At 58.4% G+C, this 20,412-nt stretch overlaps 1 protein-coding gene across 2 annotated transcripts; it reads right to left on the bottom strand.

Moving 5' to 3' along the window:
* Positions 1-155: 155 nt before the first annotated feature.
* Positions 156-17,865, bottom strand: LOC121444071 (fatty acid synthase-like). Of its 2 annotated transcripts, XM_041645822.1 has the most exons (43): positions 17,847-17,865; positions 16,546-16,681; positions 15,922-16,074; positions 14,756-14,929; positions 14,357-14,557; positions 14,070-14,192; positions 13,863-13,978; positions 13,640-13,774; positions 12,683-13,145; positions 12,382-12,569; positions 11,976-12,165; positions 11,375-11,469; positions 11,074-11,208; positions 10,793-10,996; positions 10,568-10,683; positions 10,222-10,394; positions 9,956-10,147; positions 9,807-9,887; positions 9,536-9,715; positions 9,235-9,414; positions 8,957-9,160; positions 8,540-8,826; positions 7,798-8,184; positions 7,545-7,709; positions 7,344-7,462; positions 7,110-7,264; positions 6,798-7,001; positions 6,482-6,632; positions 6,221-6,399; positions 6,027-6,146; positions 5,797-5,919; positions 5,492-5,715; positions 4,846-5,047; positions 4,587-4,738; positions 4,400-4,491; positions 4,098-4,249; positions 3,771-4,016; positions 3,358-3,546; positions 2,786-3,013; positions 2,484-2,704; positions 2,264-2,362; positions 1,858-2,109; positions 156-1,777 (listed from the first exon to the last, which is right to left on the bottom strand). In XM_041645822.1, the coding sequence occupies exons 2-43, from the start codon at positions 16,670-16,672 to the stop codon at positions 1,640-1,642; spliced, it is 7,515 nt and encodes a 2,504-aa protein (XP_041501756.1). In that variant the 5' UTR covers positions 16,673-16,681; positions 17,847-17,865; the 3' UTR covers positions 156-1,639. The 2 variants fall into 2 exon arrangements, with proteins under 2 accessions (XP_041501756.1, XP_041501758.1); XM_041645824.1 differs by lacking the exon at positions 17,847-17,865 and having other exon boundaries at positions 16,546-16,700.
* Between the last annotated feature and the right edge of the window lie 2,547 nt (positions 17,866-20,412).

Below are 20,412 nucleotides of genomic sequence, written 5' to 3'. Positions count from 1 at the left end.
GTATTGTTCCACTTGACACGCATGGTCAGAGGGCTATTAGTTTTTCCTACTTTTATGTGGGTTCCAGGGATCAAACTCGGGTCACGGAGCATGACTCTACCCGCTGAGGGGCACCACCAGACCCAGCACTGCTGAAATCACATGGAAGACAGAGCAGGAGTCTCAAGATTTTATTGCTGGTCACAAAATGGACTTATACAACACCACGTGAGTCCCTAAAGGTCCCACGGCAGGGTGAGGGAGGCAGGCCTTTCTGGGCTGGCGTAGAAATCCATTCTCTAACCAGACATAGAGACAACACAGAGCTTTTAAGGAATGTTCTAGGGTGAATGAGAGCTAACCAGATGCTTATCAGTCTTGGGCTAACCACCGGCTGGGACGAGACCCCTTCTGAGCACCCTATTTGCACCCCCACTGAGAGGTTCTCCAGGCTGGCCAGGGTGCAGCTGTATGCGGCCACCTGTGGACAGATGCTGAAGATACCACTGCTGAGTCTCTGCTGGACATAAGTTTAGGGGCCTTGACCCCCAAAAGGCTGCCTTACAAGATCCACCATGGCTTATCCCCAAGCCCATACATACAAGCTAGCTGCCCTGTGGGCCCATGAGGCTGTGCCTGCATTCCCCAGGGACCTTAGAGACCTCAACTTTTCTGTGTTATCCTCTGTTCTGGCCATGTCACCTGTTTCTCACACCAGCCAAGTGCTGCTGAGGTTTTGCTCTAGTGTCTGGTTTGGCACCAACTGAGCTGATGGCCAGAGCGACGTGAGGGGGGAGATATTCTGCTCACACCGCAGCTCGCGGTCTCCAGCGGCCCCACGGCTGCTCCCTCTAGGGTGTGGTGCTGGAACCTGAAGCCCAGGTCAGGGACTGGACAGAGGGAGCAGAGCCAGTGCTCACACGTGGTTTAATGTGGAAAGGGCACAGCATCAAGAGCAGCACTTTTACCATTGGTGTAAAAATCAGTCCAGACGTGGTGCTTTACACTGACAGTCGCAATAAATTCAAAACCCAAGTAGCAATTTGAATCTTTTCTTGGAAAACAAAGTCAGTGTCCGGTGCGGTCCGCAGGGTCAGCATGGCCCTGCATCATGGGTGCAGCCGGGGTACTGGGGGCCAAGGGCCATGGGCTACAGTGTCTGCTGGGGTCCTCATCCTCCAGGAACCAGCCCTCTCCATACCCTGCCCCGCAGTAGGCAGGGCCAGGATAAAAAGGGGCTCCAGCCAGCAGCCTGTGTGTAGTGGGTCTGGAAACCTCACCAGAAAGTTGCCCCACATTTTAAGGGGTTCTAGAATGAGCAATGGGGGTCTTTCCCAGCAATGCAATAAATATGAGAATTTATGGAGAAACAGCCAGCGTGGCAGAGGCCACACGGCAGAAAAGGCTCAGTTTGGCTTCTGCACGTCTCCACTGACTCTTCACAGACCAGGGTGTCTCCAAGTCAGTGGCTCTGGGAACCCCACTAGGTAGCTGGGACACGTGATGGTCCTGTTTCTAGCAGCCACCAAGGGAGGGGGTGGTGCTAGGCCACTGGGAGCAGGGGGTCCCACCAGCAGGACCCTCCCAGTCCCTGCATTTAGGGTGTGGTGGGGCTTGGAGCATCTCTGATGGCGGGTGTGGAGCGTGGCTTCATGTAGGTCTAGCCCTCCCGCACACTCACTCGAGGCTCAGCCAGGGAGCTGTGGATGATGTTGATGATGGACTCCAGGCCGCTGCCCTCCAGCAGCGTGCGGTGGTCTCCCTCGATGATGTGCACAGAAACCTTCCCGTCGCACACCTGCAAATGTGGACATCTCACTGTGACGCCACCAGCCAGTGTGCCTCTGCAGATGCGTCTGCCTCACCCGCCCCACTCACCTGAGAGAGGTTGTAGTCGGCACCCAGGTCCTCACCATAAGTACCGCCTGTCTTGGCACGCAACAGTGTCACATTGCCATGGTACTTGGCCTTGGGTTTATACTGGTCAGCTGCCCGCAGCTTGTAGTAGAAGGACAGGGCAGCAAAGCTTAGCTCACGGCGGTCCAGGCTGTGGTGGCTTTTGGTGATGAGGTCAACAGCAGCAGTCACCCGGTCCTCCAGGCTTTTCAGTGGTAGCAGGGCCTCTAGCATCTGGAGGGAACGGTTCTGAGTATCGGGATGGGACTAGTGTGCCCCGCCTTCCACTAGGGAGACAGGGATCTAAAGAAGCACCCCATCTCTCTCCCCATGTCATTCTCAGCTCCAGCCTGCCTTTCCTGCCCACTCCAGGTGTCTCCTGACCTACCTTGTTATGCTCTGCATCAATGAACTGCTTTATGAAGAAGCATATGGCCTCAGCCTCGGCCTCGGCCTCACAGCCTGGGGTCATCTTTGCCCGATAGCTCTGTCACGGGAGGAGACACTGCTGCACCAAGTGTCAAAGTGACCAGGACCCTCCCGGAAGAAATGCGTTCACATCCAAGACACAGGTGGCAGCACTTAGGACCAGTTGGCCCAGCTCTTACCTGGGTGTAGGCCAGCACGAAGGTGTGTGAGCCGTCAAACAGGAAGAGGCTGTTGTGGGTGGGGGCTGAGCCCTGCTGGGCCTGCAGCTGAGAACACATCTCAAAGGCTACACAGGCCCCGAAGGAGTACCCAGCCACTCGGTAGGGCCCCTCGGGCTGCACCTGCTTGATGCAGTCGATGTAGTAAGCAGCCAGGTTCGGGATGCTGTCCAGAGGAGCCGCTGCAAGACAGCACAGGGCTCAATACTTAGTGGGGAATGGAGTCCCCAGGCACGAGCGCCGCCCCAGCACACGTGCAGTACCTTGGGTGCACTGCAGGCCGTAGGTGGGCATGCTGAGCTTGGCAGCCAGGTTGTGGAACACAGTGGTAGAGCCTTCAATGGGGTGCACCAGGAACAGAGGCCGCTCAGAGCTCTGCACCGAATTGAGCCGAGTGAGGGTTGGGCCCTCGGGGTTCACAAGCAGGGTGCTCAGGTTCAGCTGGGTCTGCTTCAGGGCCGAGTCATTCTTGGACTTGGGGGCTGTCACCTCTGTAAGGATAGAGTATGATATAGGCTAGCCTTGGTATGTGGGTTCTGGTACACTACACATGTACTAAGCAAACACTCTTTGGTTTTTTGTTTGTTTGTTTTTTCAAGACAGGGTTTCTCTGTAGCTTTGGAGCCTGTCCTGGCACTCACTCTGTAGACCAGGTTGGCCTTGAACTCACAGAGCTCCAACTGCCTCTGCCTCCCTAGAGCTGGGATTAAAGACAAGCACCACCACCGCCCAGCTCCAAGTGCTCTTTGGAGAAAGGACCGTACTGTTGCCCCGGTGCTGGAAGCTCGGACGGGACACACGAAGACCCTCTCATAACCTGCTGCCGGGTACGCACCACTCGCTGAGTCAGTCTTGGAGGACAGTTCTTGCAGCTTCCGAAGCGTGAGTTGCCGCACTTCACGCATGGGTAGCACCAGGTCATGTTCACGTTCCAGGATCTGGCGTACTTCTACACCCATGAGTGAGTCTAGGCCAAGATCTGCCAGCGAGCTGTCCATGTTAATACCCGCCAGGTCTCGGATGCCTGCCAAAGGGGATTTTTTATTTAGAAGAGGAGGGGGATGAGGACAACCTGGACATGGGAACTAGGCACAGGCTGGGAGTGCTGGCCTAGAACAAATCTGTTTTTCTCTATAAGCAAACATCACTGTGGTCATAGCTCCCCAGGCCACATAACCCTGTTCTCTGCTTCTATAGATGGGGAAGCTAAGGCTTGGAGAGCTAGGCGTGTTCCTGAAGCTGGCTCACCTAGGATGTGTGCTATGGCCTTCACCAGATCCTGTTGGGCATTGCCATCACCGCGGGCCACAGCTTTCTTCTCAGCCAACACAAAACTACTCAGGACCGCATACGGCTGGTTCAGGAAGAGGTCCAGCACCTCCATGCAAGAGGCAATACGCTGTGGCAGTGTGCCACCGATGACAGTGTCATTGGTACCCATCGCTTCCAGGACGATGCCCACATCACCGATGGCACCCCACTGTACGGCAAGGCCTGTGAGCAAGGGAGGCAGTGGGTGAGGGGCTTTGCGGAACATGTGAAGTCACAGCATGGGTGGGCTGGGCAGAGGCCCACCTGGGAGGCCATCGTGCTGGCGCTGCTCGCATATACGCTCCATGGCAGAGTTGGCGAAGCCATAGTTGGTTTGTCCAGCATTACCACGTCCACAGCTTACAGAGGAGAAGGCCACAAAGTAGTCCAGCTCAGGGCAGGCTTCCCGGGTTGCCCTGTGGGTGGGTGTTCGTATCACTTTATCATGCCCATAACCTCTCCAAGGCAGTCCAGAGAAGGCCACAGGTGGCACAGATTTGCTCCCCCCAGACCCCCAGGCCCGGGGGGGACCAATACAGGTGGGACCAAATGGAGGTACTGCCTACCTGTCAAGGTTCAGGGTACCATTGTATTTGGGCTTGTTGACATCCTGGAAAAGCTCTGGCGTCTGGTTCTCTAGCATAGCGTCTCTCAGGACCTGGGAGAAAAGGTTTTAGTGCTTGCTGCAGCTCTGGGGTTCTACCCTGGGTCTCAGGCTTTGGAGGTATCTGGAGCCCAGGATGCCTTTCTCACCATGGCCAGGTTGAAGACACCTCCAACAGGCCCAAGCTTTGTGGCTTCAGTGATGAGAGCACGGGCCCCCTCCAGTGAGCTGGCATTGCTTGTTGACACTAGCACGTGTATGCCCTGGCGCCTCCACTCTCGAACCTGCTTGGCTTGGTAGCCTGTGGGACACAGGGTTGTGAGGCTGCACCGGAGGAGAGGGAGTGGCCTACAGCCCCTCCCAGAACACCTTCCACCAAAGGGGCCCCAAGTGCCCCTATTTGCTTACCTGTGCGGATTCCAGACCGGGAAGTTAGCACAAGCCTCTGGGCCCCCCGGAACACAAGCCACCGGGCCAGCTCCAGGCCAAAGCCACCTAAGCCACCAGTGATGATGTAACTCTTGTGGGCTGGGCAAAAGGTCTTGGCGATAGCAGAAATCAGGGTGGGCTGAGCCCCTGGGAGCACAGCCTCTGGCTCCTCCTCCCGCACCTGCAGATAAAGAGTAGTGGCTCAGAATCAACCCAAGGACCAGTGAGATGAGGAACAATGGTGTGGGAGTCCTTCTGTATACGTGGTGCTCGTATTCGCTAAGGAATAGAGCTGCTTTGGCCTATGGGAGGGCAGAATATAACCAGGCTGGAAGAGTAGGTGGAGCCAAAGAGACGCCATGAGAAAGAAGCTGCTGGAACCTTAGCAGTAGGCAAACAGCCTCATGGTGGTACACAGACGAACAGAAACGGGTTAATTTAAGATGTCAGAGTTAGTTAATGGGACTGGAGAGACGGCTCAGTGGTTAGAAGCACTGGCTGCTCTTAGGTGTCCTTCGTCTCTTCATACGTGCTGTGGCATGCAAATATCACGCAGAAGAGAGAGGAATCAGAAAAACTAAATTCTGCCAGCCAAAGCCAGCGCAGGTACGCAGGGCTGCCTCACCTGGACAACGACTTTGCCAATGTGTCTCCCCTGAGCCATGTAGCGGAAGGCATCCTCCACCTGGTTCTTGGGGAACACTGTGCACTTGAGGGGTTTCACCACCCCATCCCGGATGCCAGCCTGCAGCAGGGCTGCCACCTCCCGCCAGGTCTCATTGTTCTCCTCAAAAAGTGCGTCCAGCAGGATCCCGTGGAAAGTGACATTCTTCAAGAAGATGGCCATGCCTGAACGGGAGAGTCACGGTCACCGGTGGAGACCCCGGTGACCCCACACTAGCCCCCACCCCTGCCCCCAGGACTACTAACCCAGGGGGTGGTTGTTGGAAAGATCAAATTTGCCGATCTCTAGGAAGCGGCCATGCTGAGCGAGGCACCGGACACTGGCCTGGAGCTTCTCTTCTGCCAGGGAGTTGAGTACCAGGTCGACCCCTAGGGTGATAAACACAGATTCTCTGGGTCATGCGGGCTCAATCAGTACAGAGGGCTAGACTGAATGCGCGAACCACTCCCTGGCAATGGCCCAGGTGGGCACCTACCTTTGCCTCCAGTGTGCAGTAACACATGCTGCTCGAATGACGTGTCTCGTGAATTAGCAAAGCTGGTGTCATCGAGCTGAGGGAACCTGGCCTGGAGGTAGGCTCGCTTCTCAGCTGAGCCTGTGAGGAGAGAGGCCCTGGTGAGCCTGGATCACAGAGCTCAAGGTCTGGGGTTCTAGGGGCAGGGCCCTTACCCACAGTGGTGAAGACTCGGCAGCCCAGACTGAGGGCAATGGAGATGGCGGCCTGGCCCACCCCGCCGGAGCCCGAGTGGATGAGCACAGTTTCTCCGCGCTGCACACGCCCTCGCACCACCAGGGAGTAGTAGGCAGTGGTGTAGACGACGGGCACAGAGGCGGCCTCCTCCAGGGTCCTGAGGACACAGCACAGGATCACCTCAGTCTGGCCACCAACTCTAAGATCATGCCACCCCCAGCTGCAGCCGGCCCACTTACCAGCTGGAGGGCACTTCCCAGAGGAAGTCCGGTGACAGCAGGACGGAGGTGGCCAGGCCCTCTGCAGGCACCAGCCCCATCACACGCCGGCCACTCCTATCACGGCCTGAGAACTCCATGCCCAGCATGCAGTCCCGGTTGGCCCATTTACCTGCAGGGAGACAGAGGGGAGGCGCATGCAGTGCTAAGGGTCCCCCCTTTGGGTTGTCCAGGGTATGGGGGTGCAAGTGTAGGCGGCCCTGGTGTGGGGAGCCCTTTCCTCCCCAGGACTTCTCCCTGGGTTGCACATGCACTACCCCTAGCCACTCAGCCGCACCTGGGATGGCATCTGGGGACAGCTTGCCCGTGGCGAGCATGATGTCGCGGAAGTTGAGTGAGGCATAGTAGACAGTACAGAGCTGTGCTCCTGGGCTGGCGAGCTGGGCGTGTTTCAGGGGAGAGCAGACCCAGCGGATAGAGGCAAGGTCTCCTCGGGTAAGGACATTTATGAAGGCATGTGATGTCTGCTCCTCGGGCTTGTCTGAAGACAAAAGGAAGCAAGAATGTCACAGGGCCTACCTGGCCGGGCTCTTTGCCCCCCACCTCTTCCTTGGCCTGGCAAGTGCAGGACAGGCAGCGATGGGCTCACCCTTCTCTAACAGGAAGTGGCGGAAGGCACCCCAGGCCCCATCACGGTACACATTCATCACCAGGTCAGTCTCTAGCACCTTCCGCAGCTCTGGAGAGCCAGGGTCCAGCTTGGGGGTATGAGACGTGCTGCTGAGGTTGGACAGCAGGATGCACCTGTGGGACGAAAGGAAAGACATCAAGGGTGGGTGGGAGGGCGTGAGGGCGTGTGGGAACCTCTCAGGGTCTCTCCTACCGAATCCGGTGTCCACCAGGCTCTTTGCGGAGACAGTTCACCAAGCCTACAACACCTGAGGTGGGGCAATCCATGGCTGTGAGCCACACAGGTTGGGAGGATGATGTAGCCAGAATGCTCTGCAGGACAAAGAAGGGTCAGCCTCCAGGAGGGTCCCATGCCAGGGAGGGCAAGGAAAGGTACCCAGCCCCAGGACCTGACCTTCAGAGAGTCCACCCACTGGAAGCTGGTATCTTCCACAGGCAGGAAGAGGGGGTTGTCCTGCGGCGTGGCTCGGCGGTATAGAAAGAGTGCAGTACCATAGAATGACTTCTTAAGGGCCACTAGGTGCAGCCCCTTCTTTGAGAAAAGGCTCTCCCACTCTTCCTGTGTGACGGCATGAGGTCTGACGTAAGTGCTGAGCTGGTAGGGCTCTACTCAGCCCTCACCTGCCCTGCACACCCAGCAGCAGTACCTGGCTTAGGAGGCTGGGCCCAGGCTGCACCGCAGAGGGGAGGCTGGCCAAGATCTCCCCAAGAGAATGACCTCTGAGCACCGTGTGCATTAGCAGGAAACCACCTTCCTTGAGGGCATCCACCATGTTACTCAGGGCCGAGGCTGGGTTGGCCAGCCTGGCCACTGCACAGTTGCAAACCAGAAGGTCAGATGCACCCAGGCTGCTGGGAGCAGGATCCTCAGGGTTCCATTGGCCCTGAGCAACGTCACACTGCTGCAGCTTGGCCTGAATATCTTGTAGGGCCTGGGGGTGCTGGTCGGTGGCTGTATATTCCAGTTGTAGCATAGGCTGGGTGTTGAGCAGTGCCGGGATGTAGGAATACAAGTGACCTTCTCCTGCCAGCACCTGGGGTGGGGGAACATCTTAGATCTGCTGCCTCTAGGAAACAGCAAAAACCTGGGGGCTGGGTAGGCATCCCTGGGCCTGTGGTAACGCCAACTAGGAGGCTCTTTCTACCCCCCAAGCCTGTCAACGAGGTCCCATCTTGGAGCACAAGGCATCCAAATTCTTTTTTTTTTTTAATTTTTTTTTTTTCAGGAATTCTTTCCTAGAAGCTTTCCTTCTGGTATGACGTTCCTGGGCTGGTAGGAGTGATTTCGAAGACCACAGAAAGCAGCTGCACCATGACTGCCTGCTTTCAGGTCTGAGATCACCCTGGATCCATGCATATATACGACCTGTCTACCCTTCCGGCACCCACCTCTACCACCTTCATCTTGAGGCTAGGCAAGTTCTCCAGGGCTGTGTCGATGCAGGCCTTGAGTGCCTGGGAGTTAAGGAGACCACTGATCAAAGGGTCTTCTGGCAGCAGGAACCTTTCTTGAGCCAGCGCCTCGCCCAGCTCCAGCTGCAGATTCCCGTTGAGCTGCAGCTGGCAGGCAGCTGCCAGCAGCCGAGACAGTCCATGCTGTGATGGGTCCTCCAGCCCAGGTGCTGCCATCTTCAGTCCTTGCTGGGTGGCCTTGGTCTGCAGAGCCTGGGCCAGACCTGAGAGGGAGAAAGGTCTGTTTTCCAAGGCCTCCAGCCAACTTCAGGACCCATTCCCCAGCTTGCCCTTTGGCCAGAGGACGAAGGGATGCAGCAGAATGCTGTGCCTAGACATGGAGAGCGGCCTTACCCTTACACAGCTGCAGCTCCCTCTGGAGGGCAGGGCTCTCAGACAGGCACCCAGCCTCCACGTGGGGCGTGAAAATGAACTTCTCCAAGGTGGGAACCAGCTGTTCCTGCTGCCGCCGTGGGGCTGCTGTTGTGTGTATCCTTGACATGTGGACCCCACCAGACACTGTGCTGCCCAGACAGAGGCTCGTCGTCACATCGGCCACTATGGAGACACACTGGTCAGCATCGGCAGTGCCCAGCAAGGACACAGATGCACAGAGTGAGGGTCAGAGCTACCTTGAGTCTCCCCCTCCAGCGTGTACACCTTCTGCAGGTGGGTTGCGGGGTCAATGTGGATGGACGTCACTCGGGTAGGTAGCCGCAGACTCTGCTGACTGTCACCCAGAATGGAGATCTGTAGCATGGTGTCCAGGAAGGTCACCCAGTTGTCTTTCCAGAGCAGCTTGCCCTGTTCGCCTGTAGCAGAGGGGCCGGGTCAGGACTCCAGATAGCACCTGCTCCAGGGGCCTCTACTTCCCCCCAATGGGAGGAGATGGTCCTGGCAATTGTGCTCAGACTCCGGGATGCTCCTGCCCACCTTTAAGGCTGGCCTCAAAGATGCCCTGGAAGTGAGGGCCATAATCATATCCACGCAGCCTCAACTCCTTGTACACTTCTGTCTGGGTCAAGCGGGAGGCAGGGGCAGACTCAGGGGCGTTCAGGTCTGCAGGGTGGTCGAAGAGCTTGGAGTCAGGGTCTTCCCACTGGTACACTTTTCCTGTAGGAGACGGAACAGCAGGAGGACCTGAGCGCAGGGCTGGCTGGGATCGGGGTCCCAGGCCCCACAGGTCCAGCCAGGTCCCACTTACCACTCACTATCAGGTTGCTACTGTCAGACACTTCAAAGGCATGGGAGGCTTCTAGCAGCCGCACCTCCAGAGACACAGTCCCTGCAGAGAAGAAAGGTCAGAGCAGAGTCCTCAACATCCCAGCGGCCCCTGCTGAGGGTGTCTCTTACCTGTCTTGGGCAATATGGTGGCCTGATGAAGGGTGACATCCTCAAACACCACGGGAGTCTCTTCTAGGGACAGGCCCAGGCTGCGGGCCAGTGTCTTCCACACCAGGCACAGGTAGCCAGTGGCAGGGAAGATGACCCGGCTATCGATGCAGTGGTCGACCAGGTAGTGGTCAGGAGACTCAGGACCGGCATCTGTAAGGGACAGAGACCTCAGCACTGGCCAATGTGCCTGGGAAGGAACCTCCCCACCATGAGGCCCAGCTCACCAATGTTGTAGACTGTAGCAGAGGAGGAACTGGAGCCATTGGGGAAGTCTTCAGCAGCTGGGACATCCCAGGTCTGACTGTGGTCCCACTTTATGTGAGGGGAGATCAGAGGAGTCCCTCGGGGTGCCGGAAACTCCACAGGCGGGAACAGGGCATTAGGGTTGACATCGATGCTGTGGAGAGAGCCGAGTGACACACCTGCCCCAGGTCTGAGACACTTGTGGCTCCATTTGTTTCAAGATCCCAAGATGGCCAAACAGGGCCAGAACTGAACGAGGCCCACAGTAACCCCTCTCATGGAGGGTGGAATGGGCCCCCAGGAGCAGCAGGGAGCAGGGGAACCTACCCTGTGAGGTGCACCTTGCCAAGGTTGGTGAGGAAGAACTCCAGGTTATCTTTATGGTCCCTCTTCATCAAGGGGATGATGGTGCAGCTGGGCTTCACGCCCCGCTTCAGGACAGCCTGTGCATGGCAAAGGAGGGCTGGGCTCTGACCTCCTGCACGCCACACTCATCCTCTCCAGTGACTGGCAGGCTGCTGCGCCCCTTCCCCGGGCAGACCCACTGCTCACCTGCAGCAGTGCATGGGGAGCAATCTCCAGCAGCACAGCATTCTCGGGGACATGCCACAGTGCTTCCTGGAAGAGCACGGGGCTCACCAAGTTGTTGACGTTGTACTCAGCAGAAGATGTGCGGGCCAGGCTGCTCTGCCACTGGGCCTCAGGAATGGAGGTGCTGAGCCAGCGAGCTGAGCGTGGCCGTGGTTCCCGGATCACCTGAACACAGAAGCTTGGTTAACAAGTGGAGTCAAGTTACCACACCCTTAGGTCCACGTATATGGCCAGGCACTCACCTTCTTAAGAGCCTGCAGCAGCATGGGAGCAATGCCTTCCATGAAGTAGGAGTGGAAGGCCAGGCCACCTGTCCGCACCTCCTTGGCAAACACACCCTCCTGCTTCAGCTGCTCCACGAACTCACTCACTGCAGCCTGCAGGCAGCAGAGCCAGCGGTCAGAGGGGTCTGAGCAGGCTGTCCCTTGTCAGAAACAGTAGGGATGGGGACAGGTACAGCTCACCACTGGGCCCTTTAGCCTCCTGTGTAGGGCCAGGGCAAAAATCAGGGGGGAGAAGTCCTGCTATGGTTGCAGGGCCCACCTGAGGTCCAGAGATGGTCACAGTGTCCTCAGAGTTGTGACAGGCAGGCACCACACCAGGGGGGCAGCGCTGTTTACATTCCTCCCAGGACAAACCTGCAATCAAGAGTGGCTGGCCTCAGAGCGGGTCCCCACCCACACCCTGAACCAGGATTCTGCCATGAGCACCACCTGGGGCCAAGGGTGTTGTGGAATGAGATGACGTAATGACAGCCTCAGAACTGGCCTTCCCAGGGCACTTTCACCCTCCTCTGCGTCTGATCTCAAGAGGAGGTGTCATTATGGAGTTAGCATGGGAAAGGGGCCAGGTCTCACCTCAGAAATGACCCTTGGGGGGTGTCAGGGGTAAGTAATGGAGGAGCTGGGCAATGACCACCTAGGGTCAAGTAAGTAGCTCTCTGCCCCTCATCTCCCGTCTTGCTCAGGTCTGTGGGCTCAGAAGAACTGAAGCCTCCTGTGAATACAACCCGAGCAGAGTGGCCTGTCCCCTTGTAACCGCACTTCTTCCTCCAAGGCGGCAGCTCATTGTTTTGAAGAACCCAGAACTTTGCCCTTTCAAGAAGATCCCGGTGTCTGAGGTGGGGTCCCGAGAGGATACCTACCAACAGCTGCCATGGACCCAGCTGGGAGGTGGGCGTCCTTGATGCACTGGCCTCTCCAGTAGGCAGCAAGCACAGCCTCCCTCTGGGAGAGACAGCCATCGGCATAGCCACAGGCAACTTCTCCCAGCGAGTGCCCAATGATGCCATCAGGTTTCAGCCCCACAGAGGTCAGCAGGTCTATGAGAGCAATCTGGGGGTTGGAGACACAGGTCACGTGACTCACACAGCCCTGGGACCACTAGCCTCTCTGATGTCAGGACTCCTGGGAAGCCCTACTCTTCCCCAGGCTTGCTCTGCCCAGGGAAGCATACATGTTGGTGCCCACATCCTGGACTGTGTGATCCCGGAGAGTATAGCTCCTTGCTTCTGAGTGTCCCAGGACCCCACCATTATGCTGGTGACCTACCTGGATGGCAGTGAGGCTCACAAAGGCATGCACGATGTCATCGAAGGTGCTCTCATCTGTGCTCAGCAGCAGGTCTGACACTTTTACTCCCAATGGTTTCACAGCCTCATCAGAACGCAGAATAGACTCGCGGAAGCTGTCCAGGCGCATGAGGCTCAGCCCCATCCCGCGCCATTGCGTGCCCATCCCTGTCCCAGAAAGCTTATCAGGGCCACAGCATGGAACCCTACCAGCCTTGCCCTCAGGGAAAGGTAGCCAGCCCCCCTCCGAGGGTTAGCCTGGGAGCAAAGGGCAGGCTCACCTGAGCAGATGAACCAGAGTGGGCGTCTGCCGGCGGGCGCTTGCTGCACTTCCTGGACATCTCCCTCAATGCCCAGCACAGTATAACCCCTGAAGGGCATGGCTGCTGTAGGGGTGGCTGCAATGTCATTGAGCATGCTCACAAAGGCCAAATCCTGGCTGTGCTGGCGGCCTTGTCCCAGCAGGCCTTGCACCGCCTCTACAGTTCGTCCACTAGCGTGCAGCAAACGGGGAAGGGCAGCATGTGGGGCAGGAACAGGGGCCTGCCGTGTGTTGGGCTGGAGGATGATGTGGACGTTGGAACCTCCAAAGCCAAAAGAGTTGATGCCCACATTGCCACCACGAACAGGCAGGGGCCTATCCACCACCTGCAGCCGCCCATCAAGAAGGGCTGGGATTTCAGGGTTGGGGTTGTGGAAATGCAGGTTGGGGGCCCAAACCCCATGTTCCAGGGATAGCAGCACCTGCAGCCAGAACACATGTTAGTTAGGGGGCAGCAGACCCCAGCCAAGTGTGCCTACCCACCTCCCTAAAACACACCCCCTCCCCAGTCAGGAGCAGCCCTAGAAGGCATGGAAGTTCAGAGGTGGGTCTTGCAGAAAACTGTACATGTCTCCCAATATAGAAACGGGCTGAAGGTCCCTACAAACGGACAGGCAGGTGTGAGGGTCACCCATCAGGAAAGGGCACACGCCGGAGCATTTGCCGGCTCACTCCTCCTTTGCCATCACAGAACGAGGCGTTCTGCTGAACCTGGCTGCCCAAATGCGTCCTCAGAACTGCCCATCCTTTTCGCAGGCAAGGGTTTCCTCTGTCCAGAAGACCACAGGGTAGCCCCGTCCTGCCTGCCTTCTCGGCCACGGTGCAGGCAGGAGCCCACAGGTAGGTAAGTGGTGGTCACAGTACACAGCTACCCACATATCGGAGACTTCTGACTCACAGAGCCCAGCCTGCTCACCTTAGCCAGGGCTGCAAGGCCTGAGGCAGGCTCAGGGTGCCCCATGTTGGATTTGGTGGATCCGATTAACAGAGGGCCCTGGCGGGAGGCACACAGGGCTCGCACAATGCTATTCAGCTCCTGGGGGTCACCCACCTGCAAGGGACACAAGGAGGTTAAGACTGCAGCCAGGAATCGCTCTAGTAACGGTGCAGGGGTCGTACGGGCTAGAAAGGGCTGTCACCTTGGTGCCCGTGCCGTGGGCTTCAATGTACTCAAGGGATTCGGGGGCCAGGCCGGCTGGCCGATACAACGACTGGATGAGCTGTTCCTGGGCTTCTCCAGAGGGGAATGTCACACCTGGTGCAGACGGGGTAATGGAGGTATGAAGCCTTGCACACTCCACCTCTGCATTCTTGAGACCCATGCTCTCTTTGCCCTCTGTGCCCACCTTGCTCCTTGCAGCCATCTGTGTTGGTGCCAGCATTCAGTACAGTGGCATAGACCCGCCGGGCCAGGGACTTCTTAGTCAGCAGAACCGCCACCACAGCCTCAGAGCGACAATATCCATTCCCTAGGGCAGATCAACACCTAAGCCAGGCAGGTACTCTGGGATGATGGTGTGTGTGTGTGTACACTCACACCCCATATGCCTCAGCGGGAGTCAGGATGCCATACTCTGTGTACAGACTGGAACCCTGCATAGGAAGCCTAAAGACAACCCCATGCCAACCTCACCTGAGTCATCAAAGGACTTGCAGGTACCCTCTGGGCTGAGCATGCCCAGCTTCATGAACTGCACAGAGGTGTTGGGTTTCAGCAGCAAGTTGATGCCACCCACAAGGGCAGCAGGGCATTCCCCACTACGGATGGCATGATAGGCGTTCTGTAGTGCCAGCAGGCTGGAGGAGCAGGCTGTGTCCAGGGCAATGCTGGGCCCTGCGAGCAAGGGCATAAAGCAGGTGTTGGTACCCCAAGGCGGACACTGGCCTACCCAGACCTCGAGCACCCCTCTCAGCTTTCCTCAAGAACAAGGAAGTCTGAACCCCAAAGGGTTGCCCGGATGGATGGACACATGCAGGTGAGGCCTATGCCAGGGCTGGTCTGTCCACCCACCAGGGCTGGGAGAAAACCAACCTTTGAAGTCGAAGAAGAAGGAGAGCCGATTGGCCATCATGGCTCGCTGACAGCCCACCATGCTGTAGCCCAGGAGTGTCTCAGGGTCTCTGCTCAGGGCCTCCGATGCCTCGGAACCACTCACACCCACCCAGACACCAGTGTTTGTTCCTCGGAGCGAGGCTGGGTTGATGCCTGCCGGGGGCAGCAGTAAGGCTCAGGTTTGGCCACACAGGTTTGGGTGAGAGGGGAAACAGTGGGCCTCTAAGGTCTGGGTCAGTCTGCAACCACAGGAGGGACAGAGGACACCATTGTCCCAAAGGCAACTCCTTTGGCCTCTGGTGTTACTGGTGGGTCCCAAGGGCCCGTTAGCCAATGAGTTCTCTAGGGCCAAGGGCAGCCTGCCACAGGACAGGCTGAGATAAGGAGATACAGGCAGACAAAGGCCAAGTGTCCAAGCTGGGAAAGTAAACCCCCAGAGAGCTGTGCCCAGCCTTTGATAGGGCATGGGTAGCCAGACAGGCCCAGTTAGGAACCTCCATGTTCACCATGGAAGCTGCCAGGGTCCTGCACCCCCTGATCTTAGACTGTACGCCAGGGTGGCTGCATATCATGTCGAGGGCTAGTTAGCTCCTACCAACCTGAAGCTCACTCTTCCCACCACGACACCAACCCACAATGGCTGCCCACTGTGGGGTCTTCTAGGCCTAGGAAGGAACACGTCCATGTCCCAAGCAGTGGGATCCAGATCTCTGTCTCCACAAGAGACAGCCTGTTGGACAGGACTGTTGCGTTGCCAAAGCTGGAGGCCAAGCCCCTACAGAACTACCTGCTGTAAGCCCCGCCCTCAGCTCCAGAGCAGCCAGAGATCAGGGAGTGAAGAAACTGGGGTAACAGGGCGCGCCTGGGACACCACTGGTGTACAGTTGTGAAACTGTGACCTACCCAAGGCCCCCGCCTCCTGAGCCACTGGCCCTAGATCAGGGCTGGGGACACAGCCAGAGGCCTATGCCAGGCTTTCCTGATATCTCAAAGCCAAGAAGATACTATTGTTACATTTCCTCTTCCTTTCCACAGAGCTGGGGATGAGACCCAGGTTCCTGTGAACACTGGACAAGTGTTCCACCACCGAGCTACCCCCTCAGCCCTCATGTTCTCCGAAGGGCAGGAGCATCCCAGTGACCCACCTGCGTCCACAATAGCCTCATAGCTGACTTCCAACAGCAGCCGGAGCTGGGGGTCCATTGTGTGAGCCTGCTTGGGGTGGACCCCAAAGAAGGAGGCATCGAACTTGGACAGGTCCTTCAGCTTTCCAGACCGCCTGGGCAGACCATAGAGCCCTGTGGAACATCACAGCCCCTGAAGCCAGGGAACAAGGAGCTCCTTCTTCTTGGGGAAGGCTCCAATAAAGAAGCGAACCAACCTCACTGTGAACGAGGGGTCCCAAAACACCTGCCAGAGCTGAGGTTGGCGACCACCCTGTCACCTCCATCCTGACGGGAGACCCGCTGCTGATATGGTTGGCCAGGCCAGCCTCACAATGCTGACTCACACCTGTCCATCAGGTAGAGCCACTCTTGGGCTCTAGTTAGAGCCCGATGGGTGTGAGAGTCAAATCAGCATCTTAAGACACCGACAGCCGGCTCAGAGTACAGGCTGCAGAAGGGACTTTCAGAAGGACCCAAGCAAGTCATCTGTCCTTTTTCTTCTGACTGGTTCTCAACCTCACAACTATACAGGAATCTCAACGGGCGAGCACTGTCTCCAGGAAATGCCTTGGCAATTGACTCCCGATCCTAGGGAACACTCACCGGCCTTCCATCGCCTGTCATCGTCTGTGACCATGTCCACACCGCCAATGAGGTTGGCCCAGAATTCCTGCAGGTTCTCTGACTCAGGCAACTTGCCCGACATGCCGGCTATCACCACCTCCTCCATGGCTCTTCTCTGTGGGGAAGGTAGCATGGTGGGCCCCACACAGTCATTCCCAGCCAAGGCCACAATGTAGCCATCGTTGCTCAATTGGTTAAGATGGACCCTGATCCACAGGTAGCATCCTGAGTGTCCTGCACTGACTTTCTGAGAGCCACGGCTCAGAAAAACCCTAGCAGTACCCAGCCTGGATGAGCCGAGTGCTCAGGGCTCTGAGCACCGAGAGAGCTACTTCTAAGGTTTTGATCCCTTCCTTTCGCACCGACATAACATGGCCTGACCCTACCATGCCTCGCTGGAGTTACATGGGACCATATGACCTCCAGGCAGTGCCTACTGGGTACTGGTCAAATCAGGAACTTGCAAAGAGAGATGGGTCTGGAACGCTGGCAACCATGCTCTCACTTCAAGCCACGGGGAAGCCGGCGCTTCCCTCTCCAGGTGGGGATGGAGACTGGGTTCTGCTCAGGGCCAGCAAGGACGCCAGGCTTGCTGAGGATTCAGAAGGAACAGGCCCGACTACTATGGAGTGCCCAGGTCTGGCGGGGCAGAGGCAAACACAGCCCCTGCCCATGGACCCTGCAAGATCCGACCTGGAGTACTAACTACTCCCCGCTAGGTGCGGAGCAGGGACAGTCCAAGCCTCTCGTCACCTGGCCGAACACCTTATAATAACCTGGCGGAGGCAGCAGCAGGGGCTGCATGAGGTCCTCGGGTCCCCAGGGCACTTGCCCAGGACAGTCCAGGCCTTGCAGCCGTAGGTCTAACGTGGAGGCTTCCGCGCCACCCTGCCGGCGAGGCCTGGATAGTCCGGTGACTTCCGCTGAGGCCCCTGAGGCCTCGTGCGAACCCAGACCCCGCATCTGGCCTCTCCGAGCTGGCGCCCGCGTCCCACTGCCGCGGGCGAAGGCCCCGGCCCCATCCACGCGGCGCCCAGCCTCCTGCACCGGGGCTGGCGCGGCGCCCACGTGACAGCGGCCCGCCGCGCTGGCCCTCCGCACACCCCTCCCGCGCCCCTCTCGGCCGCACCGCACCGAGCATCCGGGTGGCTGGCCGTCGGAGGGGAGCGGCGGCGCTTTTGTGAGCGCAAGAATACCGGGGATCGGCGCCCGCCCGTCCTCCCGCCGGAGCCACGGCACTCCCGGCCTGCCGCCTCGGACCCCGGAACGGAGCCGCGTACCTGACTGGGCTCTGGAGGCATACGACGAGCGCGGAGCGCGACAGGCGAACTAGATGGGGACGCCGCTGCCGTCTCTCTGGCTCCCTCTAGGCCGCGCCGGCGCTATTTAAACCGCGGCCATCCCCGCGCGGCCACGCCACATGGGCTGACAGCTTGGCTGCGCCGCCCAGGCCAATGAGCGTCGGGGCTGCGCCCCGGGACCCGGCGCGCCGCCGCCGGTGGGGTGATGCCCGCGCGCGCCGCCCCCAGCCGGGACCCTGCGCGGGCGCGCGCCGCCGCCGAAGGAGCGCGCGGCCCCCACCCGCTTCCGTCTCCCGCCCCCGGCCTCGCGCAGGCCACGCGGGCCCGGGCCCGACGCCCTCATCTCTCCCGCCCTCTCCACCCCCGGGGCCGGGCCAGGTGTGCACGGTGCGCGCGCGCGGCGTGGGACGGGCGTGCTTGGTCACACTGGGGACTGCGCGGAAGACACCGGGACCACGCGGGGCCACAGGCCCGTGTCGCCGCCGACTTCACGCCGCGATCGTAGCGCGCGCGGAGCTGAGGGGCGTGGCCTGCTCCACATCGAGACCAATGGGGTGCCGAGGCCGTCCGCGACGGCCCAATGGCGGCGCGCGGGTGGGCGTTGCTAGGCAATAGGGTGATGGGCCGGGAGCGGCGGCTAGGCGCTTCGCGGGCCCCCGCGCAAGCGCGGTCGTTGACCCTGGCGGAGGGCGCCTCCGGCGGGGTTACTACCGGTCATCGTGGCTCAGCTTTCTCGGACACCCTCTCGGTGGCCACCTTGGAGACCAGGATGCGGGCAGGGACGGGTAGAGTGAGCAGGATCAGGAATACTGACAGACTGCATGCCGCGGTCTCCGGAGTCCGCGCACGGTCCAGGCGCGGCCATCTGGCGAGCGGGATACCACCCCTCCCCCGCACGGTGGGAACAAAGGAGCTGCTGAGCGCCTCCCTGAGATCCTCGTTTCCGGGACCCTCTCCCTCCCTCCCTCAAATTCCTCTTTTGAAAGGGTCAGCAAGTTTGGGGGCGGAAGATGACAAACCCACCGACCAAAAAGAGACGAACTGCTCAGGGGGCCGCCGGAGCGCCCAGAGAGGTGGCTCCCTTCCCTGGTCACCAAAGAGACACCTCCTTATGGGGCAGTGCTTTTTGTTTTTTGGCGGCGGGGCGGGGGGTGGGGGGGGAGGTAGTGGTCCTTGACTGCCTGTCCATTGCTTGGTGTCTGAAAAAGCCTAGATGCGAACGGGTGCCAGAGCTTCAGCCTTGTTTGTCAACCCTGGTTTCTAGCTTCCCCAACTTGATTGTCCACCCAGGCTGTCTGCGGAAGGTCAGCCTACAGGACTGGCAGGTGTGTTCTGCCCGCATGCTGGCTTGCCCCCAAGTTCTCCAGCCACTGCCCCCATGTCTTTAAGGCCCATTTTATGCCTCGCTGTTGGCATCTTCCGCTGTCGTGTGTATTCTATAGAGACCCAGGTTCCGTACCTGCACCGCCCCCATTCAAGGGTCTTCACTTTGGTGATTGTTTTGGGTGTCTCGGTTTTCGGGCCAGTTCAAAAGGCTTGTGCCTGTGCCAGCCAGAACTGCCCAACCCCACCTCCTGGTGCTGGTCAGTAGGAAGTGGTCAGCAGAGGTCTGCAGCTCTCAGGGACTCGGGTGGAGGGGTTGTAACCAGGAGAGGCTGAATGCAGGGTCTGGGCCTGTCCATTGTAGGGTGCTGAGGTCAGAGCAGACATCTGCTCCTCTCCCTCTATCCCTCCATGCATGTTGCAGGGCTACATCTCACATACGTGTGGCCTAACCAGCAACGCGCAGCTGGCCTGTGAAGGAGCCACATCAGGATGGCCTTCCATTGCCCCTGCTGATCCTGGAAGCACAGTGTGCCCAGGTGGGCTGTTGTGAAGACATCCCATGGCTCTTGGTGTATGCACCTGCAGAGAAGCCTACTACAAACACAAGAATGATGTGCAGATCTCTGCTACCTAGGCCTGAGGTTCTCACGTGACACCCAAGACCACATAACTCATGTGGGCTTTCCTGTGATGTTTGTCTGGCCCAGACAGAGAGTAATCACTGTTAGTATTTTTTTTTTAAGATTTATTTACTTATTTAATCACACGGGTGTTTTGCCGGTCTATACTTTGAGGGTTTCAGATCCCCTGGAACTGGAGTTACAAGCATTGTGAGCTGCATGTGGGTGCTGGGAATTGAACTCAGGACTTCTGGAAGAGCAACCAATACTCTTAACCACTGAGCCATCTCTCAGTATTTTATACATGTGCAAAATGAAGCTGCAAGGGCCGGGCGGTGGTGGCGCACACCTTTAATACCAGCACTCGGGAGGCAGAGGCAGGCAGATCTCTGAGTTCGAGACCAGCCTGGTCTACAAGAGCTAGTTCCAGGACAGGCTCCAAAACCACAGAGAAACCCTGTCTCGAAAAACAAAAAAAAAAAAAAAAAATGAAGCTGCAAGATTCTCAAGACTAGGGGCTGGAGAGATGGCTCAGAGGTTAAGAGCATTGTCTGCTCTTCCAAAGGTCCTGAGTTCAATTCCCAGCAACCACGTGGTGG

The sequence above is a fragment of the Microtus oregoni genome, unplaced genomic scaffold, assembly GCF_018167655.1.
Source record: "Microtus oregoni isolate MIOR12 unplaced genomic scaffold, Mior012 000117F_ref0000505, whole genome shotgun sequence".
Lineage (NCBI taxonomy): Eukaryota > Metazoa > Chordata > Mammalia > Rodentia > Cricetidae > Microtus > Microtus oregoni.
The sequence above is the reverse complement of the archived record's forward strand: the minus strand, read 5'-3'. Positions and strand labels throughout refer to the sequence as shown.